General features: G+C 38.5%; 1 protein-coding gene across 1 annotated transcript in view; it reads right to left on the bottom strand.

Annotated features, from left to right (window-relative positions):
* Positions 1-5,820: 5,820 nt before the first annotated feature.
* Positions 5,821-15,266, bottom strand: part of CAV2 (caveolin 2) — a 12,702-nt gene continuing 3,256 nt past the window's right edge. The window contains exon 3 of the mRNA XM_019543411.1: positions 5,821-7,953. Coding sequence (XP_019398956.1) covers positions 7,803-7,953 — 151 coding nt within the window. The 3' untranslated portion in view covers positions 5,821-7,802. The remainder of the gene's footprint in view (positions 7,954-15,266) is intronic.

The raw sequence follows: 15,266 nt of genomic DNA, 5'->3' as shown, positions 1-15,266 counted from the left end.
ATTGGATGCTTATTTTGCTGGGATCCTATGACCCCAGCTGACTTCCTGCCCTTTGGGCAGGGGGCTGGATTTGATGATTTTCTGAGGTCCCTTCCAGCCCTAATGTCTATGTAATCTATGAAACAGTGGAAAAAACCCTGGTCATACCCAGTTCACTCCCTCTTTCAACATGCACTCTGCCACTTGACACAATGGACTTATAGTGTAACCCAGCAAATGGCAGTTCTTTTTTTTTTCACTCTTTTCTCACCCTTCATTTTTTAAAATTGCTAATAAGCTTTTGAAACAAAGAATTTTAGGGCTGATATTTTTCACAGTTTAAACTGGCTGTGCTCTAAAATGTGAACTTCTTTTATTGGTTATTACCTTAAACCAGGAAAATATTAATTAGCTTAGTAATAGTACCAGGAAAATACTGCCCCCTCCCCATCCAATATCCATGATCTTCATTAAGAAATATGTTCGTATAAATGTACAACCCTTGAAACTAGAAATTTAGCTTTGCTGAAATTTTTTGACCAGCTTGAAGAACAGCTGCTTTTTTTTCTGTTAGGGATGTTTAAATCTGTCAGTTTCACAAATAGCGTTATTCAAGTATTATTGCATGCCTTAAGGGTGATTTAGCAGTAAGTTAAGCATATATTTGTTAACTGCAAAGCTAAGCAGTCTCAGATTTTTTTAATTCTGCACAGCTTTAATCCCATTCCTTAGAAGTCTCTAAGTCACGAAAGATTATAACATCACTGCAATTCAAAGAATATTCAAAGTTGGCAGAATGTATAAACTCTGCAAGATGAGTTCCAGATCAAGGGATTTACAAGCTGAAAGGAATCATGTTGTCTCATGGAGCTAGGAGTGACTAGAGGAAACTGCATAAATGCTAACAACTTTGCTGAGATGTATCTATCTCTGTACAGATAAGAAGGGTGAAAGTAATCTCTACCTCCACCAATGTCACTTTGTTCATAAGAGCCAAGCAACCAAAGCAACTTAAATGTAGTGTTCATAGACACAACATGCTTAAGCAACAGCTCTGCAATCAGCATGATTTATTTTGCGATTATATGGCTGGGATGATCTAGTTGGGGATGGTCCTGCTGTGAGCAGGGGGTTGGAATAGATGACCTCCTGAGGTCCCTGCCAACCCTAACTGCTATGATTCTATATGGCCCATTGTGGTGTGAAAAAAAAATCTAAAGACATAGTAAAACATGACAGGAACCTACTCAGGTCTGAAGGCTAAATGTAGAATTAAAGAAAATGTTTGCAGATCAAGCAGGCATGTTCATATGAAGGGTTTGGGGCACATGACTAGATTACCAGATACCAAGAATGACTCCTCAGTCCTCCTCAGGGCTACCCAAAACTCTCTAAACAGCAGTTTAAGAGACTGGGTTGTAACAGTTTCACAAGTGTATCTGTTCATTGGGAATCATTCTTCTATGGACTATATGGGTAATTTATGCTACCAATAACTAAACATATACAGTACTAACAAATTTGATGAACAAGAGAAGGCACATAAGATAGCTTTATAGTTTAGAGTTTTAATCAAACTAATCATATACTTTAAGTACCTTAGCGCCCAATATCTCTTCTACCTGGCTTTTATCATCTCTGATGCTCTGCTCAAATTGGTATGTGGTATCAAGCACTGTGATTTGTTCACTATATATGCCACGTTTTATTCATCCTGTTTCAGGCTTTAAGGCTAGAACGGATTGTGGGTATCATGTAGTCTAATTTGTATAACAGACAGTAGAATATTTTTTTGCATCAAATCCTATCACTTCTGAAGAAAGTAAAGTATTAGAAAGGCATTCAGTCTTGATTGAAAGTAATTCAGTGATGACTTCATTTGTTCCATCACTGATTACCTTGTTTTCAGTTTGTCCACCTCCAATTGCCAGCCATTGGAGCATGGAAAAAGTTCCCCATATTCCCCTTGATTTCAGTGGGAAGAAGATAAGTTGTCTAGAGTGAATCTGTATTTCTTGCCTATTTGTATCCAAGTAACTACTCCTTGAGCGTGTATGCACCAGAAACATGTTGTGCAAGGTAACTGCATCCTCACAGGTTGTACAGCTGTAACCATGCCACCTCTTGAACTAGAAGTAACTTTCAGAACGTGTTTAGGACTGCAGGATGGCTAATTGGCACTGCAGTGTTGGGATCAGTTACCTTGCATACAGTCCTACATGAACACTGCTTTGAGTTCAGGGGGGAGTTTTTATAGTGCCAAACTGTGTGATTTGGGCCACTGGTATAAAATAATTGGTGAACATGACCAGTATTTCTCTAAAAACAATGTAATAGTAACATAAATCCTCATAGCTGCTTCTGGAGATCTATTTAAGTAAAAGGATCTTTGGAGGGAAGATGTCTTTGTGTTAAAACATCTGTAGCATAATCATGTTCATTTTATTCAACCAATGACCAGAAGGAGCCTTGCCATTTCTGGGTCCAAAATCAATAAATATGAATTAACTTATAGGATGAGATTTAATTACAACACTGAGGTTGTGTACTGCACTATACTCCCCATGTCTTTTTTTATCTCAAGTCGAGTATATTCACTTTGGCTATTTGGAGTGAATTCTAACTTTTATATGCTCAACCTATTAATGCATGATCTTGGTAGAAAGTGTCCAGTGTTTGACCTTGCTACATTTGTTTTTCTCAAAAACTGTTCATTTTTCCAACAATGTATTTTTTTTAAGACAACAAAGTTCATATAACTTTACAGCAACAGTTTCTCTCTGCAGGTGGGAAAAAGATCACACCCAGTAAAAATAATGGTGCTACCATTTTTTGGCTTCTGCTAGATGTGAGTGTGTGGTCCAGTGCCCCGAAGCTGCAGGGGTGTCCAAACTTCTCAGCTGTCTCCCAAAAAAAAAAAAAAAAAAAAGAAAGAAAAGTGCATGCACCTAAGTGTTCTTATGTGGGTGGGAGACAGATCTTATTTAGTCATAAGTTAAAGTTTCTTTTGGGATATTTTTCAAACACACAATTATTCTAATGAGCCAGGGTAGGGAAAGATAAGAGTCAAGCATAAAGATCATTATAAATGCCAACAAGACATTTTCTGAAAAAGTCAAATTAAAAAGACAGTGTTAAGTATTGTGAGTAGACAATTTAAAAGGAAAGATTGGACATTAAAGGAAAGATTAAAAAATAAAGTCAAGTCTTGTTATGTTAAGTATCTTCTAAATGGAAATCATGGCACTAAGAGTACTTTCCACAATAAACCCTCATCTACAGTTCATAAAGATAAGTGTCTACCCAAAGGTCTGTCTGTCTCTAGTTACCATAACATCTGAGTATCTCACAATTTTGCTTCTCTATAATTGTCCTATGATGGAGGGAAATACTATTATTCTTATTTTACTAATGGAAAAAGGCACAGAAAAAACACTGCAGAAACTTCTCAGCAGTTATAAATTGTCATAGATCTTTTGAAGTCAACAAGGTTGAAGCTCTGACCGCTCCCTTGTTTGTTTCATTTCCCATCTGTAAACTGCAACTATGACTATTTTAAACAGCAGAGGAATGGCACCTTCAAGACTTGACTAAGAAAGGAAGTTTATGATAGAGCAAGGGCTTGAACTGAGGTCTCCTGAATACTCAGCTTGTTCTCTGAATACAGTTACCAATCTTGAGTAGCTCCATGGAAGTCAAATTATTTCAAATAACAATCTGTGCATTTGACAACAGATTTTTCTACAAGGCATAAAGGAAAAGCAGCAGACATAGTAACTCCTCCTAAAGAGATGGGTATGAAAGTAGTGGAAGGTGCGTATTCTGGGGCAGTGGATGGTTTGAGGGAGTTAAAAGATATTTGTAGCTGGAATATGCTTGAAGCCTTTTTATGTAAATTTTAGAAGGGTATTATTTTTTCAGCTAAGCCATCATTTTTACTCTTTCTTTTCCTCAAAGTCATTATTTTATTCATCCTCCTCACAGCTTTTCAAATTTTAAGTTCAGAGTTGTAAAAATTGCTGAATTGATACTCATACAGCAAGAATTATTTTTTCCATAACTTAAGCTCTATGCAGACTTCCATGCATATAACTTTAAGACTGACACCACTGAAGCACTGCCACAATAAGCATGACTTCTCATACAGACAGATCTCAAGGTAGAAACATAGTTCCATTTTTACTTCCATGTTGTCTAACAAAAGCAGCCTGAAAAAGTGCAGGATCAGGGGTGACCTGGTGGCTGCCTACAAGGGGTGTGCATCAGGATCTGGGGGAACGTCTGTTCACCAGAGTGCCCCAAGGGATAACAAGGACCAGTGGTCATAAACTTTTCCATGACAGTTTTAGGCTGGACATAAGGAAAAACTTCTTTACTGTCCAAGCCCCCAATGCCTGGAATAGACTCCCTCCAGAAGTGGAGCAGGCATCTACTCTGGACTCATTCAACAAACATTTGGATGCTTATCTTGCTGGGATCCTTTGATCCTAGCTGACTTCCTGCCCCTGGGTAGGGGGCTGGACTCGATGACCTTCCAGCTCTAACATCTATGAAAAGCCAATGAAAATTATAACACCATATGTGATCTATGTAAGATGTAGATAAAAACTGCCAGTCTTTCTGTTCTTTTGAGAATATATAACTTAAAACATTTAGCAAATATAAATATTTTATATCACAAAAATGTAATACTATTCTTAAGCCAATGGAGGCAACATTTTAGAACAAAGTATACCTGTTCCAGAGAAAGAGACTGGCCAGATAAAAGAAACCAACAACTGATAACATAGAGTTTCCATAGTGAGACGTTTCTAATTGGAAAGTGCTTGTATTTTGTGATTTATTTACAATAATATGGAAGAATAAGTTACTGCTGAATAATGTAAATACAGGCTACATTTTAAATTAAAAAAAAATCATATCAGGTACATTTTTTCAGTAGTTTAGAGCCATACTGAGGTTAAACTATTATTCAGAACGGATGTATTTGGTAGTGTGACAGAGTGAAATGCTTATCACCTGGGAGTTGCCTTAGTTACAAAGTTTGGATCCAGATCTGAGCTTTCTTGAAGCTTGGTGCCTTCTTTGAAGGCCTTTTGACTCATTGCATTTTAGGGATAGAAAACAGAGCTAATCAAAATGTTTTTTGACATTTTGGCTTTTGCCACACATAAGACAGCTTTATAAAAAAATATCTGTGCAAAAATGTCTGGGTTCTTAAAAAGAATTAACATTTTTGTTTTATTTGTTATATATGCAGTAATATTTGTTTTATTTTTTTTTAAAGCCAAGACATTTTGAACAAAGGACTTGCATTGTAATTTTTATAAGAAAACAATTCCTGACAAAGTTTAATCAAGACCAACCGTGTCTCAAGATGCAGATTCTAAAGCGTGCAATTTGAGAACTTTAGTTTGAGCCCAGCTCTAATTACTAGACATGAAATAAGTGGGTTTTTGACCTATAAAGAATATACAATGTTAAGTTCATTTAGTACTTTTTTCACAGGTTTATATTAGGAATGACTTCATTCTGTAGCTCTTCTGCAAATAAATTTACATTTCATAGGTTATAAAGTATATACCCTTTTAAAAAAAACAACAAAATGTGTCATGTAGCCAAAGTAACTCAGTGAGAAGTCTGATTTAGAGTATCTATTTTGTTTGATCCACTAATGTGTTAAGTTTTAAAAGTGGTTCTAAAGTTAACATGCAGAGACAGATGCTCTGATTCTGTAAATGCACAAAACTCTACTGAAGTCCACCGGAGTTGTGTTCGTTTACATCATTCTCTTTTTTCTAGTTTATTAGTAAAAAGTTGTATATGTATTCTGAATCTATGTTCACTTTAAACATTTTATTTTTATTCTTTTTTAAAATATGCCACATGAATAACCGTAACAGCAAGACTCAGTAAAGGTGGCCAACAAAATTGAAAAGGCTAGATTGTATTACATACCTCATGCGTGATAAGAAATCTGTGACACTGCTTCAGTGAAGAACATAATACACCATATTATAGACACTTAACAGTTGTAACCAGATAATCTATATTTATATAAATCAGCAGCATGTACCCATCACAAGGTCAAAATAATGTTCATGTACCTTTGTATACATGTCATTCTGGTTTACAGAGCTGTATTAGATGCATAGGGGAAATGTTCCTTTATAGTTAGGCTTTAAAGTTATAAACCAGCTAAAAAAGTGAATTAAACAAGTGGACAGAATTGGACAAACAGATCAACCACACCCCTTGACATATGTAAGAGCTTCTATTTAATCAAAATCCTGGGATAAAAAAAATTGCTTTAAATATCACAATGTTGCTGATAATACAAAAGATAAGGCAGGGCTGCATTTACCATAGCCCGTTTTTAACAGAAAATGAACAATTCTCATAAATACTTACTTCCAACACTTCTGCATACCTCCCTTGGTGGAAAACATGTATGTGCCCCACTTTACACTCAAATATGAAAAAATATATTCTTGGTATACTTGAATTGCACAGCAGTAGTTTCAAAGATCTATACAACCTCATCAGTGAACTTTCTAGTTTCATTTTCTGTACTGTCCTATGTCTTCCATATAATTTTGCAAGAATACAAGTATTATAGAAATTATGCATCAAGGAAAAATCAATAAAGTGACATTTACATAAGTACAAAATATACAGCAACAGTAAAGTCTCATTAAATACAAATATATAGATTAGTTGATTGTCCCAGCCTATTAAACTAACACCTTATTTTAAGGGGTAAACCTTTGGGAGAATCTCGTGAGAGACTGAACAACAACAAGAAGGTAAATTAATAATTCCCATGCGCTTCAATAGAATAGAGTTCCTTTTCCTCACAGTGCTGCATGCCCAGTTCCTGCTGATGAGTACTGTGCATTCCTCTCTCCGTACACAATTCTGAACAGTGTGAGTGACAACCATGGTAGTCTCATGCCACTGAAGTCATTGTGAAACCCTAGATGGGGGGGTTGTGTCACATTGCTACTAAATTACCATATTTTCTTGCATATAATCTGCACCTTGCTCCCCTTCCAAACCAGCTGGTAGAAATTGGGGTGAACATATATGCGAGGTATAAGGTTCTTCAGGGGTTCAGAAATTTGGCAGTGAGGAAGCAGTGGTAGCGTTAATTTCCATGGCTCCCCTGTCACCAGATTTCTGGACCTGTGGCGAGCACCTCAACTAAGTGAAATGGATTTGCACGCTACCTCTATCCAGTACAGAAGCATACTGCCTCTGGGCCTGGCGTGCAGGGTCAGGCCCGTGCACTGGGTTGATTCAGTCCCCATTTGGTGGTGGGGCTGGCAGCAGGCTCAAGAACAAGCATGGCTCCTTCGCAGCTGCTATGCAGATATTTAAAGGTAAGGTTTTTTCTTTCATGACAGTTTTTCAGAAACAGGATATAGGTTATATTCCAGGGCAGGGCATATGCAAGAAAATACAGCAACTAGTATTTGCAGTATGAATAAAGTCAGAGAAGTTTAATGTGCTATTATTAGGGAGTTTACATATACTTCTGCAAGAATTCTCCTGAAATCTGACAATCAATGTACCATTAAAATAAAGTGTTGCCAACATAGCCCACATATTTTTTGTTGTTAAAACAGGTAAGAAAATTATCTAGTTTATCTTAAATTGATCCCTTGAAAAGTAAATAATTTTCAGAAAAATACTGTGTCCCCATTTTAAAACCAGCCATTTTAATCCTAAAAGTTTTGGAATGAACAGTAAGTGCTTTTATGTTACACTAGCAAAGAGGTATAATACCATTTAAGATTACAGCAGTATTGTGTTCCTGATGTTTATTCTTGGTCCAGGCGTATATTGACTGCAGCAAAACAACGGCCCATGCTCTGGCATAATGGTGCAATAAGAACATCTGTCATGCTCTTCCATACAGTCTGCACTGAAGGTAAGACCATGAGACAGGTCTTTACAAAAGGTATCACAATCCTAGAAAGAAGAAAATGGAAGATTAAACAATTGTATACAATCCAAATTTATCAAAGGGTTTTTAAAGATAGTTTAAAACCACAGAAAACTGAAAGCTTAGCTATGTTGGGAAGCATTTTATGCCATGCACTGTGGTCCTTATGGGCAAGTTTCATCTCAATAAAGCAGGTATTCTTTATAATGTTAATGTAAATAAAAAAAAGAACCAAAAACACCAAATGTAAAAATTAATAAAGTCGCAGTTTGTAAAATTCTGTATTATACCTAATGGAAATCTTACTGATTTGCTAAATTATGTCAAGTAGCTGTAGTCCTCTTGACAGGGATGTCAAACTCTATTCCAACTGCATTAGCTTTTAAAACATAAGGATTCAGTTCTGCTCCCTTTTAATTGCCAAACTCTTACAGATTCCAAGAGGAGAAGCAGTAAGAAAGAAACAAAACGGTTTCTACCAAGTCTAATGATACAGCTATGTAAATACTACATAATTTCAGGCAGTCCCAGCCTACACACAAAGATGGAACAGAAACGATCACATTTAAAAACTTAAAAAGGGATGTCCCCAGATTCAAACATAACCATGTCAAAGTGAGTTTTGCAGTGTTTCTTTGCTTGGTTTCTGAGGCATTATTGAATCTCTGCTACAACAGCATGTATGGTGCACATCCTAAACAACTGAGAATGCTGCAATATGCATATAATGCAAGACTGCATGCTTCACTGCAGTGGGTGAATACCCTGACTGTCTAGTATCACAGCGTACTAAATATATAAACTCTTGAGCAGAGATTGGCAATGTTTTTGGGCGGGGTATCAAAAACACTGGTAACCTTGACTTGTAAAGATGTTGGCATGCCAAGGTCAGACTGGCTGCAAGGGGCTTGATCCTTGGTGTGGCAGCACAGCTCTGGCTCCTTCCCCACCATCTGCCCCAAGGTGTGCATGCCAAGCAAAATACCTTCATGCGCCACACGCTGGCACTTGTGCCGCAGTTTGCCTACCCCTGCTCTAGAGCATATATTGCGGTGACTGATTTTAGGTTTTAACTGGAAAATACTGATAGAAACACACATTTAAAAAAATCAGTCTCTCTCTAATAAACACTAACAAAACCCAGAAACATTTGCTTATTTTGTGTTGACTCCATTCCTTTCCCGGCACAGTTTGTTTATGCTGCTCCCTCCGTCATAACCAGCACAAATTTACTTGAGGTAAGTGTCTGCAAATGCTTGCATTTCTTTGGACACTTAATTGATATGGAAGATTTTGAAAAACTGGAGAAGCAATTAAAAAAAAAAAAAGCAACATACCATCAAAACCCTGACAGGCAAAATTCTCAGAATAACAGGTCTATGATTATCAGGATTTCATTGCAGAAGGCAGCAAATACAAGAAAATGCTACTGTGCAAGTACCGCAGAGCTACAATATGTGATATGTCAGAACAAAATTGCTAGTTAATGTTAAACATACTTTCAAGTTACTTTTTAATTAAATATTATAGCTGCTTTTCATCCTAAATGTGTGCTGTAAAAGCAGGGTAGCTTTAGTGCCAGGAAGATGCATTACATGTTAAGCCAAGGATTCAAGAACAATGATGCAAAGTTCAAATGGTACTCCAACTCTTTTAATATAATAAAAATATAATAGATAAAAATGTAATATTATAAAAATTTAGGCAAATCTTATTTAGACAAGAATTTTGGGAAGAGTGCTGGAAGAAAAAAATATCTTCCAACAAACAAAAGATTTCAAAACCCCCAACTCTGGGATATCTACATATAACCAAAAAAACCCCTGCCTAAAATAAAGCCTGAAAAATAAAATTAATGAGTACTTACAAACAGACACCCTATATATTATATTCTGTAGACCAGTTGTTAGATAAATTTAATTGCCTAAGAACTGAGATTATGGTCCTATAGCTGTCCTTACATAGGGTTTTACCAGAGAAAAGCAGTTTTACATTTATGGCTGGGGCTCTACAGAGGTGCACTGGAGCATCTCATATGTATTCCATCGGTTCTCTCTTTGACTAGATCCACCTATTTTGTGGGACACTGCAGGGCCTGCTAAATCAAAGCTGGAGGGTGTACAGCCACTGCAGTTCCCCCAAGGACAGGCTTCCCCTCACTGAGAGCCAACAGTCCTAGTTTCAAGTGCTGGATCAAGCCCGTAGGGTTTTAATGTAGTGAAAGACTTAATTGCAAGTGACATTAAAGAATCATAACAGATTCAGTAAGGCTCAAGCAGTACAGAAATATTACTGACAAACCTACCCCACAGAAAACCATATTGATTCTGTGGATTTTACTCAGAGAAGACTCTTGTGAAGCCAGTGGGAGTTTTTTCTGAAAAGGCTTTGTAGGTTGTGACAGGCTGCATGGTACTCAAATATGTTGTGGCATTTTCTGCAATAACCCAGCATTGTTCCAAGAATATATATGACCTTGCATGCCCTGCATTCTCCTGTCCTTGCAGCTCACTTGAATAAGTGCCTACAAATTCAAGTAAAGCTGGTGTATTATAGGCCAAGTTCTATTAAATTATGTAGCCTCTTTCAAGTAAAGCTGGTGTATTATAGGCCAAGTTCTATTAAATTATGTAGCCTCTGAAAAGACAGTCTATTGGATACTGCTGCCCACTCTATCACTAGGCTGAAGTTAGCAGAGGGTGTCTGGCCTCTATGGCCTATGCTGTACTAGAACAGTAGTTACACACATGTGCTCATAACATACTCCAATTACATCCCTCTTCTTTCACTCGGGACTTTAAGGCATACCACAATATTTTCTGGGTGCCCTGATGACAGTTCTTACTCTCTGGGTGACAGTAATTCTCCTTCTTACTTCAGCTCTCAGAGAAGGGAAGGAATCCAGATGCTGTGCCATAATTTGCTAATCTTTAATGTTAATATTTAATTTTAGTATAAACTAATCTTAGAGCAAGGTTGAGTAGACAAGAATCCATACAGCTGCTGAACTCCGTTTCATCCTTCTTTCATCTCTTTCTCTATGGTCTCTAAGTCTCCTTCAAAGTTACTTCCCCAGTATCTTTGTTTATAAATCTTGCTGTATGCTAATTCCTAATGGATCTCACTACGTCAGGAGCTCAGTGCTGCTCAGAGAGAGCAGAGAACATTCAATTTCCATTGACTTCAGTGATAAATACAACTGTTCTAAACATACAGCCTGCCATCTCTTCATTCAGATCTGTCCTTGTAAACTGCTCCTCTCACAAAACTTTCAGCATGAATAATCAAGCTTTCAATAATCAAGCTTTCAAATATCTGAACCATTCTGTAGTTGGATTATTCCATTTCTTTATCATTACTACTTACTGTAGTAATGCCCACAGACTACTATCAAATCCACTCTATAGAAGGAAGTATATTTTAGGATTATTTAAATCTTAAATCATCAACCCTTAGGGCATGAACTGTTGCTATTGGGGGGGAGGGGGGTTAGCATTATGGAGTCAGTGAATAAAATTGGTGCTAAGGTAACAGAAGCAACCTTCTTCATAGCCCACTGCAAGTCTAAAAGTCAGTCCAGAAGTCAAGAGTTATACAATCATAAGGTCGTGTGGGCCATTTACAGCCAGGCACCCAACACCCTGCATGAATGCCATTTCTAAACCATTCTATGTATGCAATTTTTTTGATTGCAATATCCATCTCTTGGGGCACTCATGAAAATACTCAAAATGAACATTACTATATTTATGAGAGTGTCCCTTGATGTATAACATAATAAGTGAACCAACAAAGTAGAACCAAAACTATGGTCCCTACAAGCACCTTGGCAGCATTCAGAAGAATAGCAAGGAAAACCATCCAATCTGCTTCCACCTCTGCAGCCAAGAACCGAGTAGTAGAGATGAGAGGAGACACCTTTTATAGTAGGGCAGCATCACAACATAAAGTCAGGACTCCGTGCCACAATGATTTTATGGCTCTCTCTAATCTGATTTTGTCGGTGCAGATTCAAGATTGAGTGCCACAGCTATAAACTGTGTTAATGGAATTGTGAAGAGCAAGGGGATAGACATGTTTTATACATGCCCAATTCCTTACAGCTAAATCACAGGCTGTGCACCTTAGCAAGTGGTGGATGGAAATCCCCCTGCCACCCTAAATGAAGGCAGAAGCTCAAAGTTGTCTATGTCCTGGGACATTCACTTTGACATACAGGAGTTAGCCATTTTCAGAGCTGCTCTCTGGATGCTACAATAGCATGGGAGGCTCTGCAAAAGGAGTTGTGAATCCTCAGCTTTTGCGTAGGATCTCAGTGCACAAACAACAAGAATTTGTTTAGACAAGACTAGTCAGAGTTGGAGGCTGTCAGACACATGGCTTAAAGTCAATGCTGCTGCATACATTCAAGTCAGCAAATTCAACAAAAAAGTTCAGAATTTTGCATGTATTCACTGGAATGCCAGCAATGTTTTGCTGTGTCACTGCCATGCAACCAGCTACTTCAACAGCTTCAGTTTAAGGGCACTTTTGAAAGTTTACTCAGATACTTGCACGGAACCATGAATAGCTGGCCTGAAACGTTTCCCAAAATTTAGTCTGTGATAGGGAGAGAAATACCAAGAGCAGAAAAACAATTCAAGAGCAAACCTTGTTCTAACAAGTTTGTGTTCAGGTCACTAAACTGTTGGCTGGCACTGGCACAGTGTCTGCTTGTCACCAGATGGTGCAACTATGGAGACCAATTTAATGCAGGCAGGATGAGAGAGGTAGGAAAAAATGAAGTTGAAATGCATACTATTGTTTTTTTCTTCTTTTTCTTTCTGTTCCTTATGATCAAATGTTGCATGAAACGCTGCTCATTTCTTTAGAATTCTTTTAATTACTGGTGTCAGCTAATTATTGCCATCAAAATCAGGGGGAGCTCTAGGTGCAGCAGGAACACCATATGAAGTCTGCATTAATTTTTTCTATGGTACTATAGTTGTTACAGCATGCATGCATGTGCTTTATAAAAAGCATTCAGGACTCAGGGTAGAGATGATATCTTTTATTAGACCAACTAGTTTTTTTGGGAAAAAAATCTTTAATTGCAAGCTTTTGGGCACAAACACCTTTCTTCAGGCATAGGAGAAAAGATCGTAAAAGTTCTGGGTAGAAACAAAAGTTCACATTTCACAGGAGAGTTGAAGGTGTGGTAAAATCTTCTGTGATCATTTTCATGTATATGCTTCCACTTGAAAGCAGCTCCGGATCCCCGAAAGCCACATCCTGAGCAGCTCAGTTGTATTCAAAACCAGATTTCCAAGAACATTTGTGGACAGTGAGAACCACATGTAAGTTAACACATGCTCAAGTTACACTAACTTTGAGCTGGAGATCCTGCAGGAAGAATGGATTTCTCTGGCCTTGGTTCTCAGCAATGGATGGGCCAAGGCTACAGACACAGCCACAAAGGTCAGTGTTCTTTCACATCATCCCAGGACAATCAGAATGTAGAACCCCATTATATTGCTAATATTTTTGGCAGGGCAAATAATGAGATTAAAGCAAGAGACTAATACCCATATTTTACATTGAATGCCTAGGGTTAAACATCATAAACTTGCAGATTCTGGTAAAGTTAATGGGAACTAATTAGATAAGTACAATTTGATTCTGCATCAGACCTTCAGAGGTCTGATTTAGTAAAATGAATGTACAGACTTCCAGCCAACAGAATCTAGAGAAAAGGCCCTTCTGTGGCACAGAAACCTAGAACAGTGTTCACGAACTGAAACTCAGTATGGTAGACTACACCATCTTCAAATATTCTGTATATTTTACACACAAAATGCTTAAACTTCAACTGCCCAAAGTTGCAAATAGCTTGTGATGCAGCTGCTTGAACCTGAATTACCATGGCACTTTTGAAAACTTATATTTGCAAACAGCAGAATGTAGTTAAAAATAAAAACATACCATCCAACCATTTATTTCACTGTTTCTAGCCATCTTTCACCACTGCACACTGAGTTAGGGGGTTCATGAAATATTATTCCAACTGCAGGCTGTCCAACTTCAGAGCAGCTGGGGACTGCGTGCTGCATTAATAGCAGACCCTGGGCTGCGCACCATGCAGGCTGCATACTAGAGGGGCCAAATGCGAAGCCCCCTTGCCACACGAGCAATACAAACTCCCTGGTGCTGCCGCTATCACTGTAGTGCGAGCCCACCCACTGCTGCCATTATAAGGGGGAGCTCTCCTCCTCTCCCTCCACACCCCCACTGCTCAAGCCTGTGCCCTCCAAGCTGTGGGCAGCCAGATTACTGCCCCCCTCTTCCCATGTTGCACTGCCCTGCCCTAGAGACTCAGCAGCAGGGACAACAGCAGGAGTGGCAGCCTGAAGGGAACCTGCAGGTTGCACTTTAACCCTTCGTGGGCCGGATACAGCCAGCTGGACAGCCCTGTTTTACCTAATCTGTATCCTCTGCCATTTCACAGTTACTAAAGGCATACCTAAAAATGACATGCAAAGAAAAATCTTGCTTTGTAGGTACAGTCCTAGTACTAGTTGATCATCTTATTCATTTTACCTACCTTGAAGGCCAGCTGGAATCTCAAGCCTTCCTTTTTTCTATTTCATTTTTTCTTCAGTTCCATCCAACCAGCGGCCTTTTGTTTCTCAAGTTTCACTTCACTGTTGCCACAAATGTAACTTAAATCATGAGCTGAATGAATTGTGAGCTTCTACAGCTACTGTGTCTATCTGTCAATCTGGCACAAAGCCAGGCTCAGGCCTCCTAAACTCAGTGGGGTTTCCCTTGCTGGGAGGTGCCTGTGGGTACACTGCATTCTGTTGCACAAAGCCATGACCATGCAGCACAGTCAAATGTGGCAGTGCGAGTTTTCATGTTAATAGCAGTTATTTTTTTCAGCTTTGCTGTCATGGAAAAGGAGGAGGGTATGACAGGGGTATCAAGCAGATGAGAAAATTTGAGATGGGAGGGAAGGAATCATGATCCTCTTGCCAAGCTGGCATAGTATTTCTGCCAAGCCCTTGCTGAACTAAGTAACTGTTATTACTTCTATCTCAGTCCCATCTAGAACTCCCAGGCAAGCTAGGGGTGGAAGGCACTGCATAAACACAAAGCAAGAGACAGTCTCTGCTTCCAGGAGCTTACAGTCTGAATAGACAACAGCTAAGAGAAGTGTTTCAGAGGGGAACCAAGAGTCACAGAAACAGAGAGAAGTAGGGCTCAAAGGCACTGTAAGAGGTCACCTGGTCTAGTGGTTCTCAACCTTTTCTGTACCAGGACCCATTTGTAAACATCCATGGCCAGTCCCAACCCACTGCCC

The sequence above is a fragment of the Crocodylus porosus genome, unplaced genomic scaffold, assembly GCF_001723895.1.
Source record: "Crocodylus porosus isolate Cpor-Errol unplaced genomic scaffold, CroPor_comp1, whole genome shotgun sequence".
NCBI lineage: Eukaryota > Metazoa > Chordata > Crocodylia > Crocodylidae > Crocodylus > Crocodylus porosus.
Note: the sequence above shows the minus strand (reverse complement) of the source record. Positions and strands in the feature narration are given on the sequence as shown.